Below are 14,671 nucleotides of genomic sequence, written 5' to 3' on the forward strand. Positions count from 1 at the left end.
GTATTGTTCCTCCTGCCACCAAACTTCACTAATTCCCACTATATCTAACTTTAACCTATCCATTTCCGTTTTTAAATTTTCTAACCTACCTGCCCGATTAAGTGATCTGACATTCCACGCTCCGATCCGTAGAACGCCAGTTTTCTTTCTCCTGATAACGACGTCCTTCTGAGTAGTCCCCGCCCGGAGATCCGAATGGGGGACTATTTTACCTCAGGAATATTTTACCCAAAAGGATTACGGCTGTAGTTTCCCCTTGCTTTCAGCCGTTCGCAGTAGCAGCACAGCAAGGCCGTTTTGGTTAGTGTTACAAGGCCAGGTCAGTCAATCATCCAGACTGTTGCCCCTGCAACTACTGAAAAGGCTGCTGCGCCTCTTCAGGAACAACACGTTTGTCTGGCCTCTCAACTGATACCCCTCCGTTGTGGTTGCACCTACGGTACGGCTATCTCTATCGCTAAGGCACGCAAGCCTCTCCGCCAACGGCAAGGTCCATGGTTCATGGGTGGCGGAGGGGGGGGGGGGGGGGGAGAGTAGGCCAGCATGAATAACAGACGCAAGATGTGTGTTAGTGCCCGAGGAGGGCATATCCCTCACTGGGACTCGGATATCCACCGTTGTTTTGCGACTCTGACCTGTGTCAAACATGAACGATATTTACATCTTTTATCCTGCTTTCCCACAAGGTGAAATCTGCACCATTTTTCGTTATAAATATACCACCCCACGTCTAATATGTATGTACTGTGTTTCAGAATTGTGAAATCGAGTGTGACAAGTACTTTTGACAGATAATGTATACAGCTCACCCTTAAAGATCGTTATTAATATAGTAAAAAGAAGCAATTCATCATAGCTGTTACCTGTTGCAAAGGGCTTCCTCCTCGTGATGGTATCTAGGAAGCTTGATGTTTGATGACTATACTGCGAGTAAAATATAAAATCTTAACTATTAAAAGAAAATTGATGTTTGTTCTTCATTTCACAGAAGATACAGTGGGGCATTCGAAACACTCAAGAAAGAGGATGCGAAGGGAAACGTCGTCGTCCTCATCTGAAGATGAAGAAGACACATCATCTGAGGAGGAAACATCATCTTCAGCTCAGCAGAAATTTCAGTGGCTTCAGGAACAAATGATTTCATTTCAGCAGCGACTGAATGAACTGCAGCTGAATGTGAGTGCGCCTAAACGAAAATCGCAAATCTGCCGGGAAATTCAGCAGAAGATATATTTACTTAAGGAAAGAATGAGTATAATTCAGCAAGAGATGGATACTTATCAGCAGAACGAAGGGCAACAAACAGAGGATTTAGATCCTCCCGATCAACCATCTGTTTCTCCACAGCAAGAGATGGATACTTATCAGCAGAACGAAGGGCAACAAACAGAGGATTTAGATCCTCCCGATCAACCATCTGTTTCTCCACAGCACACTCCTCCACAGTCACCGAAGTACTCTCCCCCACCGCTGGAGCCGCGAGTATTGCGGCCTCGTACAACAAAACCGACACCGGGGACATCTTCACGCGGCAGAGGGAGACCACGTCGAAGCAGCGGTGAGTAAATGAGTCCACGACAAATATCGATAGGTCATCTGTGCCACCGTACATCACTTTTATTTAGAATGAGGCAACTGACGCTGAGTGAAAACTGTTACAGGTGCTGTAAAGTTGCCGGATATCCAACTGTATCTTCCAGATTGTCAGCCAAATCGCCAAACCCGCTCAACCTGGGCCCTTCCTGGAAGACCTAGACGTGAGTTATTTCATATTCTTATTGTTTTAAGATCACAGACCATACTGCCACATACATCAGTTGCTGAATGTCTTTATTTACCCAAAAGTAGCTGAAGCAAGGATTATGTGCGCTATCTGATCAAAAATATCCGCCATCCCTATGTAATGCGGAGTTGATTACTAGATGTCATGAGAGACAGACACGGCAATATAAAAGGACGTGAGGAGTATTCTGTTGCCAGTAAAAAAGCAGCAACAGCATAATGGGTTGGTCTCGAGAGCTCAGCGACTTCGAAAGTAGTTTGTTTATCCGATGTCAGCTGAGGAACCGATCCGTCAGGGAAATTTCAACCATTCCAATGCGGCCCAAGTTCACTACTGATGACGTTATTGTTAAGAGGAAACTCTAAGGAACAACCACTGCTAAACCCAGAATCATTGTGAGTTCCAAAGTGCTAACAGAGGTCCAGCTAGCACAATGAATGTGCGTAGGGAATTGAAAGGAATGGGGTACAATAGTCGAACAGCTCCTCATAAGTCACACAATTCGACTCTTGCGGTGGTGTAAAGAGCGACACCTTTGGACAGTGGATGACTGGAAACGAGAGAACTGGGTGCTGATTCATTCTATACCCTGTGAAAATCCGATGAGAGTGTACAAGTTTGGCGAATGCCCGGAGAACGTTACCTGCCTTCATGTGTAGTCCCAGTAGTGAAGTACTGAAGAAGTAGTGTTACGGTATGAGGGTGGTTTTCGCCGTTAGCGTGTCGTCTCCTTACGGCGCTTAAGGAAACGCTAAATGCGGAACGATATGAATATATTGTACAGCATTGTGTCCTATGTACAGTAAAGGAACACTTCGTTTGCATCAGCATGACGATACAACCTGTCATCGAGCAGCATCTGTTACACTACAGATTGTAGACAATAACATTTCTAAAATGAACTTGTCTGTCCAGAGTCTTGACCTGAACCCAAATAACACCTTTGGGATGAGTTCGAAATTCGGCTTCGCTCCAGGCAAGAGCGTCCACCATTACTACCTTCTTTGGTTTCAGCTATACGGAAGAATGGACTGCCATTCCTCTACACACATTCAGACACATCGTTTGAAGTGTCCCCAAAAGAGTTGAAGCCGTCATAAATTCGAGGGGCAAACACACCTTATATTACGGTCCACTAATAGTTGTCCGGATACTTTTGATCAGACAGTGCCATTATCACACTTCTTCAGTTATACTACTCCTGACTGAAGCACATTTTTGACCTTCTGATATTTAATTCTCGATCATTAACTTTTACTCTTGCAGACACAGCAAGAAACGTGGTAACTCAGTTTAATGTGACCAGATAGCCATAGCGTGAAATTTTGATGAAGATGGAAATATTCTTCCGAAGGATGCTTGGCTTGGAGTTCATGTGTTGCCTTATTCACATCGTTTATAACTTACAAAACATATTTTCCATATTACATATCCAACATATTAAGAAAAAAAACTCAAACGCTTTCCGCTTTTATGTTCGTAAAGAACCAGAAATGTTTCGCTGAACGTACCTCCAGATGAAAAGTCACCATCCGTTTGTGTGCACGAATATACCTGTTGGTATATTGTCGTGGTTAGTACATTAACTTCATGGTGTAATAAGACAGCATCCTTAAAACAAAACTAAGAAATCCGAAGGTCTTTTTACGAATTATTTAAAATTATTCTGAGATTTTCGGTGATATGCTTACACCATTTAGTTACTTTGCTTGACCACGAGACAACATTTAAGCTCTCTTCTTCTAAAATACTGCAGCTTTAATGGCCCTGTCTTTGCATAAAAATAGTACTTCCGCTGTGCAAAAAACTCCAACCTTCACATGAGTCATCTATTTTTCTCCGCATCTGCGCTGATCATCTTCAGAGCAGCCAGGCTTAACCACATTTAGTTTGCATTTTACGACTTCTGTTCTTAACATATTCAGTAACTTCCGCGTGCTGTGGTTGCCACCATTGTGTTAATTCCTCTTTAGGGTGGAGGTTGTGAATGTTCAGAGAGTCCGACCATAAAGATAATGCGGCGGGCCTCAGCTTCTGTCCGTTGGATAAAGGTATTTCTTGACTTAAAACGAGTTGAAACTGTTTGGTTTTTACACATTAAGTGCCTTAGGTAGATCTGCGGATTTTGCCTCACTGTTTCACTGGCTACTTTTCGTCAGTTATTTGGTAGTGCTGCGACCGCAAGTGCATAAATTTTCCTGTTATATTATCATAACAAAAGCGCAGTATTTGGAGGGTACTGAGTTCTTCGATCGACGTACCGTGATGTACGAGGTGAGCTTTGTCCTATTGCACAAACACTCGTACAAACTATCCGAGTAATCCACGACGTCCCAATGATAGGTTATCAATAGCCTCTCACTAAATGAAGTACTGTATGTGAAATTCCATAGAGCCCAGCTAGGTATGAAGTTGAAATTAAGTCGTCGCATACATAAATTTGACAAGAAGTTCAGTTTAGCATCTTTTACAGTTATAGGCAGCTCCCCTTGTGTCGTTTTGAGGATAAGGGTATTAGATTATTTTATATACATTGTATCATGGGTCAATGCAGCTATAATTGCTGGGGTTGTAAACTCTATTTTTAGTCGCTTTGGCATATTTAGTCCCACCACGTATGACAGTAACCGCCGAGAACACTAAAAGCAACCTCTATCGCACATCTCATACCGGCTGAAGACGCTCATTGCCTGGAAACTAGGGATGCGGCGGCCTAAATGCAGTTTATAGCTAACCAACGTTCGTTCTGTCAAGGGACTTATTGTATCTTTCGAAGAGAACTCGGATACACGAGTGTATGTACAAGGTTTTCCACAGTTAACAGCGAAAACTAACACCGGTGAAATCTGCGATAATACAAGCAAAAACGTTTCAGAAAATCTGGATCCACGAAAGCATGTGGCCCAATGTAACGTTTTGAATATCGTGAGGACGAAGCTAACATCGTTGTTGTTTCCCTGTTTGTGTCTCTAGGCTACAGGAAAATATTTGATGTGATGTTGGAGGATTTCCTGTTACATGGACGGAAATAGATGTCGTCTGCCTTCTTGTAGTTGTACTGTCGCGACTTCTTCCAAGAAACTACGCCTCCAGTCCCGTCCTTCCACTACACAGCAGCTTCATAGTGCATGGATCGGGCGGTGTCGACGACGCTTCTTGGTCGCTCCCTCTACGCTGGCCATGCGGCCACGCCAACCTCTGAACCTGTGGTAGTCCCAACGCAAGTGCTTCCTAGAAAATCAGCCGTCAGCAAGGAAGATCAAGTGCGAGGAGGTGGCGTAAATTTGGTTTCCACTTGGTCAATACACGTATTTTCAATAGAAGTAAAGCAGGGTTTTAGGATTTCGAAATCTGAATAAAGCAGTCTCGGAATGTGGTGACAGTATATCTAAATTTATTTGTAAGAGCCTTCTAATCGATAGTCTGATGATATCAGCACGATGTAGCGGATGAGCAGTACTCGAACTTTGAAAGAGCGTGAGCAGTTACTCACGATGGATCATTCCACTTTTGTACGTGCGTCGTGGTTGTCGTATGACACTTCCGACTCATCTTGAGTTGCAGTTTCCATCTTGCCGACACCAGGTAACAGTACGATAATGTTTTGTAACAGTGAGCCGTGATTACGTTGCAGAATGGAGCTCAGAGGACATCCCTTTGCAGCCACTGGAGCAGAGCGCGGGTTACGCAGTAGCGGGACCCTCAGGAATACGTAGACCCTCCAGGAAGCCTAGAGACCGCCAGTCAAGCGATGATGGTAAGTTACATAACTGCCCCACGCAAGTTTTCCTAAGGTCTGCCACCACACATCAGAAGGGAACAGTAATTTGCCCAAATAAGGCCAGAGACGAGAATGCCTAAGGCGAAGAGAATATTGACCTATAGCGGAAGCTACTACACATACAGGTTACAAACTTAACACTCCTTAAAATTACTTATAAATGACAAGGCGAAATATCAGCACCTGTCAATGCAATGACTAGGGCATACTCATTTACAACACAGACTATGCTACAAATTTAATTTCAATAAGTCAATTTATAATAGATAATTCTCGTACACGTGCACGGAATATGGCCTGGAACAACAAATTACCGTCAGTTACACTGACCGATGTTCATACACATAATTACTCAGATGCGATAGGTCCAATTCCACGTTAACTCAGACGTGGCGTTAAGATAAAAATTACCTAAAAAAGGACGCTTAACTCAACTCAGGTTTGAAGGAGCCGTGACTTCCAGGATTCTAAGCCGGGGTGTTATTGCCTTCAATCCGTACACGCGGCCTTCGAGGTGCCGTAAAATTTAAGCTTGCAGAGTAGGCCGGTAACTTGGCGACCAGGTTGCATGCTACGTCCACTACTCTTCCCGCAAATCGTCGCTATCAAACCCTAAGCGTGCCGGCAAGGCTTGCCTCCGACCGATTTTACTACTTGCGGCTCCTCGGGGCACGTACCGCACAGCAGGAGTCCCCCAAAAGCCACAACTTGGTAGCCACGTGCCCTCCGTTCCAGGGCCCGCCATACCAACAGCACACGCCTCGACCAAAGATCCTAACTTCAGACATATGATCATGTTGATATCGGCAACCAAAGTAGTTAGTGGCGCCAGCAGAAAGCCATGCTGACAAAATTAAAACCAGCACGGCTCAGAGCTTAAGAGCGATTTTCTTAATGGCGGAAATAGCTTCAGGAAATGGGGAAAAAAGGTTGCTGGTGTCAACGAGGTAATTGGCTCAAAATGGGAGAGGAATCTGACATAAAATCGACTTATTCATGCTGAACCACTAATGCTACCTTATTTGATTCTCCCGGCATAGCCGGCAGGAGTGGCCGAGCAGTTCTAGACGCTACACTCTGGAGCCGCGCGACCGCTACGGTCCCAGGGTCAAATTCTGCCTCGGGCATGGATGTGTGTGATGTCCTTAGGTTAGTTAGGTTTAAGTAGTTCTTAGTTCTAGGGGACTGATGACCTCAGATGTCAAGTCCCATAGTGCTCAGAGCCATTTGAACCATTTTTTTCTCCCGGCATAATTCATGCAGAGAAGAAAAAAAAAGGGATTTGTTTTAGTCGACATCTACTCAAAGAGTTCTTGGTACATGGACGAATTAGCTACTTGTGGGAAATGTAATGTTTTATTCAAATATGCTGACATGCTAATAAATACTTGAAGCCCTGTGCACAAGTGTATGGCGTTTTCACACAGTAGCCGGTGCTTATGACAGTGTATAGATTCCCCAGTTAAGAGAGTAAGCTTTTCCTCTCCAGACGTGGTAGTGTGCTAAACTCAGTCTTCATGAAAGATATCAAGTTCTTTTTTAATGAAGACTAAATTATCTTCTCAAGGGAAATGTATATTAATGGATGCTCTTGAGTCACATAAACTGATACAAAGTACTTTCTAACCGAAGTTCAGGGTAACTGTAACACTGACACTGACAATATCTTCACAGACTGTTCGTCAGCTGAGAGCCACGTTCTTAGAAAAATATGGAATACTTTATCAGATCATTACGCACAAATACCAACACGGCGGGCAGCCATGGCTGAGATGAATTCCAAAATGATAAACGGATAATTTCAAGATACAGAGCCAGTTTGCATTTAAAAAAAGATAAAGATAATAAACTCATAACATCATTAAAAAAACTGTTCCAGATAACCTTAAACTGGGATACAGCATTTTGGTAATGTGATGATGGTATTTCTAAATTCCCTTGTAAGAGCCCCCTAATCAACAATTCGATGGTATCAGCATTATCTAGCGGATGAGGGAAGCCTTGAATTTTGGAAGGGCGTGAGCAGGTACTCATGATGGACCATTCCACTAACTTGTACGTGGGTCGTAGTTGTCGTACGATGCTCCTGAGCCATGTTGAGTTGCAGTTTCCATCTTCCCGACACCAGTTAAGAGTGCGTTAATGATTTCTGACAGTAAGATGTGCTTATGTTGTAGATTTGAGCTCAGGCGATACCCCAAAGCAGCAGCCGGATTACGCAGTAGCAGCACCCTCCGGAGTGCCGGGCCCATCCAGAAAGCGGGGACGCTACAGAAAGCCGAATGACCGCAAGTCAAGCGATAACGGTAAGTTCCAGTACTACCGCACAGAAGTTTTCCTAAGTTTTCTAATGTGTTTTTCAATTTATTTGGATGTATTACTCCGGAGTTTTTGTTATGTTAAAGGTAGTGTATTCTACCCGTTCGGAAAATAGATTAAATAATGGAACCATAGGAATAAAATTTACAGTAAAAAATACTACTGATAAAAAAGGCTACTTTATGTAGTATTCAGCGTAGCACAGGAAGTTGGCTCAAGCAGCAACAAATGTTTTCACGTCGTGTGGCAATGGTTGGGTGATATCCTGAGCCTTCTTAGAGCAGACATTTGCAGGTGCATAGAGTTCGGAATTGTTGCATTTTGGTGAACACTGGCGGTGCTGCGAAGGGCACCATTCCCTGTACAAACAACTAATATGCAATCGCAGAAAACATTTTACAGAGTAAGCATGTGGGTCCAGAGGATAGCTAAATCTCCCGATCCAGGATGTCTTCATGAAAATTTTTTTCAGAAAGTGGTTCAAATGGCTCTGAGCACTATGGGACTTAACATATGAGGTCATCAGTCCCCTAGAACTTAGAACTACTTAAACCTAACTAACCTAAGGACATCACACACATCCATGCAGGATTCGAACCTGCGTGGAGACGGAGCTTTGTTCATCCTATTGTAATATATCGCCACTATAGCTTCGCAGTGTTCGAACTATAGAGTTTGACAAAAACATGGAAACGGCGTGAGGAATGCATTCTTGAACTAAATGCAAATGCTAGCCAAGCTTCCCGGTTGCACTCTTGTATTTGACCACGAACGGCAATTATCTATTCTTTTCAGTATGTTGCAAGTATTATTGTGGTCAGAACAGTATTTGTGTAGTTGTGAGTGCATTATGTTGGAACTAAGTGAATTCGAAAATGGTGAGATTGTTGGTCCCCGTATGGTGGGTGATGCGGAGTGTTTGGTGTTCAAAGAAAGCGGTATCGACTTGGTACCGCGTACAGAGAAAGCGGAAAAAATCATCCGAAAAGTCACAACATGGTTGAAAGTGTGCGTTGAGTAATCGTTTCGGACGTTCATTGAAGAGGACTGTGACGAAAAATAAGAGGACGGCGACTCAAAATGCCATTGCAGAACAGAATGTCGCATTCACGAAACCTGTCAGCATCAAAACAAGAGGAAGCGAGCTCCAGAAGCTGGGAATTGCTAGGTGAACTGCACTTTACTGACGCAAGAACCTGTAACAGGAAAACATGGTGCCGAAGCTATAGAACTTGGATCATTGAGCAATGGAAGAATGTAATTTTGTCGGATGAGTCTTGTTTCATACTCTTTCCAACTTCTGGCCAAGTTTACGTCTGGCTTTCGCCCTCCCAAACCTACGATGAAGACTTCTCGCTGGCAAGAGTGAAAAATGGCGGGGGTTCGGTGATGATTTGGGCAGCTGTATCGTGATATTCCATCTGCCCCATAGTTATTCTGCAAGGTCGCGTTAATTCCATGGGCTAGGTGATCATTTTAGCTGATGAGGTCCATCCCATGTTACAACATTTTTTCCCCCTTGGTGATGCGCTGTTAAATAACGACAGAGCCCTGCGACCCTCCAGAACTGGTTTTGTGACCACGAGGGTGAATTGTCGAATCTCCTCAGGCCACCAAAGTTACCAGATTTAAATATTATCGAGCTTTTGAGGTCGGCTTTGCAGAGAAGGGCGCTTGATCGCTGCCCACTTCCATCATTTTTACCTGAACGTGCCACTATTTTACAGGAAGAATGGTATAAGATTCCCTTTAAAGCCATACGGGCCCTGTATTTATCAATTACGAGACGACTGGAAGCTATTTTGAATGACAACAGTTTTCCTGCACCATACTATGCATGGTAATGTGTTTTGTTTTTGGTGTATCCATATTTTTGTATTTTTATTCACTCACTGTATCTCACTCCGAACAACATTTCGATTGGCGTTCAGTCGTTCGATCAGTTTGTGTGTATCCGCTGAAATCGGTAATGTTATCCAATGACAACAGAAAAAAACATTCTGCTCCTTGGCTCAAGTAAGAATTTACGTCTCTAATTGTGTATTACAAAATCGACGAAAACATACGTAACTGTCGTTTTTCGACAAGTTCAATTGAACAGCTGGATAGAAGTCAGTATGTTGCATTCAGGGCACTACAGTTTTACACGTGACTTAAACGAAAAGCATTTACATCTGGCTAGAGCGTTAAAGACAGTAGTGTGGCGAGCATTACAATACCAAAGTCGCGAAGTGGTCGGGCGGGCAGGAATTTCAGCAGACAAATGAAAGGAACATCACGTCGTGCGAAAACGTTCGTTGACGTATCGAAGGTGCAGCGTAAGATATACCAATGCTTTGTTCTTCCACGAGCTTGTGCCATTGGAATTTCTTTTCTTTGTGCAAACGACAACGTGCGTTCCCATGAGTCACGCGATATGGTAGACAGTGGCATGTCCTGAGAGGTCCTCGGGCCTAAATCTTACCATACATCTTTGGGAATCATTCGAAAGAGGGCCACTCTTACAAAAATACATAATAGTTTATTACAACATTATCCACAAATACCAACACTGTGATGATCCATGACTGAGACAAAACACAAAATGATAAATAGATAATTTAAAGATACAGAGACAGTTTGCATTTAAAAAAAGACAAAGACAAAAAACTGGTACTGTAATCGAAAACCTTGTTCCAGATAATCTCAAACTGCGATTCAGAAATCTGAATAAAGCAGTCTGGAAATGTGGTGGCAGTATTTCTAAATTTATTCGTAAGAGCCTTCTAATCAACAGTCTTATGATATCAGCATGATGTAGCGGATGAGAGAAGCGTCGAATTCTGGAAGAGCGTGAGCAGTTACTCATAATGGACCATTCCACTTATTTGTACGTGGGTCGTGGTTGTCGCAGGATGCTCCCGAGTCATCTTGAGCTGCAGTTTCCGTCTTCCCGACACCAGTTAAGAGTACGTTAATGATTTCTGACAGTAAGATGTGCTTATGTTACAGATTCGAGCTCAGGCGATACCCCAAAGCAGCCGCCGGATTACGCAGTAGCAGGACCCTCCGGAGTGCTGGGACCATCCAGAAAGAGGGGACGCTACAGAGAGCCGAATGACCGTCAGTCTTGCGATAACGGTAAGTTCCAGTACTGCCACACAGAAGTTTTCCTAAGTTCTGTAATGTATTTTGTTGTGTATTTGTATGTACATTCTGTTCCATTTTCCGCCAACAAAGGCTGTAAAATCAGTTATTACTCTTCTTCTTCTTACTTTGCTTGCGCCTGTGTCCCGCAGTTTTTGCAGGGTCGGCATGGTTACAATCGGATTCCGCATGGTTAATTTGAATGAGTAGCAGGATGCCCTTCCTGCCGCCACCCCGTACCCCCAGGGACGGAATCAGTGTACCCCATGTGTCTGCGTCTAAAGTAAATCATGAAACGGTGTGAACGTGTTGCAAATGTCTGCGACTTGTGTAACGGGACGTGGGGACCAGCCCGATATTTACCTAGTGGGATGTGGAAACACATCCAGGCTGACTGGCACACCGGCCCTAGTCGTTAATCCGCCGGGCGGATTCGATCCGGGGCCAGCGCGCCGTGCAGGAAGCAGCGCATTAGCGCTCTCGGCTAACCTGGCGGGTCAAATTTAGTTATTACTCGTGTCAGTATATTCAGTCCCACAATAAAAGCAACCTCTGTCGCATATCTTATACTGGCTGAGGACACCCATTTCTCTGGAAACCAGGGACGGGGCAGTTACATGCCGCTTATAGGTAACTACCATGCATTCTGCCAAGGGACTCATGGTATCCCTCGAAGAGAACTCGGATACACGCATATATACGCAATGTTTTTCACAGTTAACAGTTAAACTGACGCAGGTGAAGTATACATTAATACAAACAAAGACATTCCAGTAAATATGGATCCTCAGATGCATGTGGGCCATTGTAATGTTTTGAATATTGTGAAGACGCAGCTAACGTCGTTATTGGTTCCCTTTTTGTATCTCTAGACTACAGGCAAATATTTGATGAGAGGCTGGACAATTTTCTGTTACATGGAAGACTGGAGCTGTCGTCTGCCTTCTTGCAGCTGCCATACTACGCCCATTTTCGCTCCGTGTAGTGTTGGAGGTCATACGCAGCACCTTAGAAGTACGTGGATCAGGCGGTAGCGACGACTGTTTTTGGTCTTTCCCACGGAACGCTGCACTCTCCTCCTACCCAACGCTGGCCGTGCGGCCACGCCAACCCCTGAACCTCTGGGCGCGCCAGCCCAAGCATTTCCTAGAAATTCAACCGTTAGCAAGGACGACCAAGCAAGAGGAAATGGCATTCCGTGCAGTGACTGGAATTTTTGTGATGCTACGAGAAACTAAATTCGGTTTCCACTTTGGCAGGACGCGTATTTTCTATAGAAGTAAAACGAGGTCATTATGCGACTCTGTGTTCTCGTCGCTGAATCTCTATTTTTCAGTGACGCTAAACTCGCAGATATCTGGATGTAATTTCAGAGATAAACGAATTTTTATCACGGAAATTTAGCCACAAGAGTTGTATCGCAATGTACTTGATCAGTGTTATATGCCTCCTTCTCATGTTAAGCCTTAAACTTATTCCTAGTCTTTGCGGCGTAGAACATTAAACGCTGATGGCCTTTTCATCGTTTGGAGATAAGTCCATCAGAAGGGGCACGAACATAGCACTATACTCTCTGTACTCTAAACCGATCTATCACAGTCATTGATCATGAACAACTCCATTTGCATGGGATCACATAATTCACCTCCCTTATTAACAGCAGTTATGCGCATATTAACAAGAAATATCTAAGCACAAAAAATAATTTTAAAGGAGGCTGAAATCGCTTCACAAAATGGAGAAATAGGATAGATAGTGTCAGCGAGGTAGTTGGCTCAAAATGGGAGAGGAATCAAAAACAAAGTAGATTTATTGATAGTGGACTAATAATGAAACGTTATTTGATTCTCACAGCGAAATAGTTGATATGTACTCGAGAAGATCTGAGTACATTGAAGAGTTTGCTATTTGAGAGAAATGTAATCTTTTATTCAAATATGCTTATACATTAATAAATACTTGAGACCAGTGGACGTTTTCTTACAGCAGCCATTGCTTATGGTTTTTGTACAGAATTCGCAGTTAAGGGCGTAAGGTTTCCTCTCGAGGCGTAGTAGTATGCTACACTCAGTCTTCGTGAAAGACATCAAGTTATTTTTTTGAATGAAAACTTTATTTTCTTCTGATGGTAAATGAACATTACTGGATTCGCTTGAGTTCTATAAACTGATGATATCAACATGATGTAGTGAATGAGGAAATGCTCGATATCTGAAAGAACGTGAGCGGTTACTCATGCCGGAGTATTTTGCTTATTTCTACGTAGGCAGTAGCTGTAGTACGGCACTTCCGTCTCGTCTTGAGTTGCAGGTTTCATCTTCCCGACAACTGTTAACAGTACGATAACATTTTCTAACAGTAAGATATGCTTATGTTTCAGATTCGACCTCGAACGATATCCCATTGCAGACAACAGATTACGCAGTAGCTGGACCCTCCAGAGCGCCGGCAACCTCCAGAAAGGGGGGACCTTACAAAAACACGAGGTCAAAGAGTGGCGGTAAGTTACATAACGGTCGAACACTAGTTTTCCTAACTTTTGTAATGTTTTTTTCTGATCATTTTTATGTAACAATCCCATAATTTTTGTTACATTAAACGTAGCGTATGCTCCCTGTTTTGGGAATAAGTTGAATAAAGTAATCACAGGAAGAAGATTAACAGTGAGCATTACTATTTCTATAAAAAAAGTACCACATATAGTATTCAGCGCTGCAAAAGAGCTCAGAAAAAGGATTATTGATAAGTTAACTTGACTCGAGCACCAGCAAATGCTTCTACGTAACGTGGCGCTGGCTGAGTGATATCCTGAGCTATTGTAGAACAGGAGTTTACAGGTTGCACAGAGTTCGAATTTTATGCTTTTAGATTAGCACTGGCGGGGCTGGCGAGGACCCAGTTCCCCGTACAAACTGTTAATACACTTTCATAGTAGACTTTTTATAGAGATAGCGTATGGATCCAGAATAGAGCTAAATCTCCCGATCCTGAAAGTCATCTTGAACAATCTTAGAGATGAGGACAAGGTTTATCCTAGTGTCTACATCTACATCTACATGATTACTCTGCAATTCACATTTAAGTGCCTGGCAGAGGGTTCATCGAACCACCATCATACTATCTCTCTACCATTCCACTCCCGAACAGCGCGCGGGAAAAACGAACACCTAAACCTTTCTGTTCGAGCTCTGATTTCTCTTATTTCATTTTGATGATCATTCCTACCTATGTAGGTTGGGCTCAACAAAATCTCATCAAGATAGCCTCGCTGTGATCGAACTACAGGATTTGGGTTAAAATATGGGAACACCTCTAGGAGTGCATGCTTGAACACAAAAGCAGATGCTAGGCAATCCTCCAAGTTGCAGTGTTGTATTAGACCACGAACGTTTTATTTTTCTCCTGAATACTGAAAAGCCTTGGAGATTTTAGGGAGTTACAGGAGAAATATAAACTGCGGATGGAAACCCGTGTCGGAAAGTTTCATACACCGAGGCAGCAGAGCATCGCATTCATAGAGAACAAGGCCTTTCTAAGCAGCAGCTGCCTCCATCTTCTCCACTGGCAACCGTGGCAATCAGTCGCTATCAATGAATAATAAACAACACTGCGAGACGTTCCGCCTACTGTCCGTCAACGTACAAAGTCGTATTAGCAGCCGG

At 43.4% G+C, this 14,671-nt stretch overlaps 1 protein-coding gene across 1 annotated transcript in view; it reads left to right on the top strand.

The window, feature by feature from the left end:
- The first annotated feature begins 1,026 nt into the window (after nucleotides 1–1,026).
- LOC124556185 (nascent polypeptide-associated complex subunit alpha, muscle-specific form-like) overlaps nucleotides 1,027–14,671 on the top strand; it is a 93,807-nt gene continuing 80,162 nt past the window's right edge. The window contains exons 1-4 of the mRNA XM_047130180.1: nucleotides 1,027–1,558; nucleotides 5,397–5,540; nucleotides 7,742–7,870; nucleotides 10,875–11,003. Coding sequence (XP_046986136.1) covers nucleotides 1,027–1,558; nucleotides 5,397–5,540; nucleotides 7,742–7,870; nucleotides 10,875–11,003 — 934 coding nt within the window. The remainder of the gene's footprint in view (nucleotides 1,559–5,396; nucleotides 5,541–7,741; nucleotides 7,871–10,874; nucleotides 11,004–14,671) is intronic.

The sequence above is a fragment of the Schistocerca americana genome, chromosome X, assembly GCF_021461395.2.
Source record: "Schistocerca americana isolate TAMUIC-IGC-003095 chromosome X, iqSchAmer2.1, whole genome shotgun sequence".
NCBI classification, from domain to species: domain Eukaryota; kingdom Metazoa; phylum Arthropoda; class Insecta; order Orthoptera; family Acrididae; genus Schistocerca; species Schistocerca americana.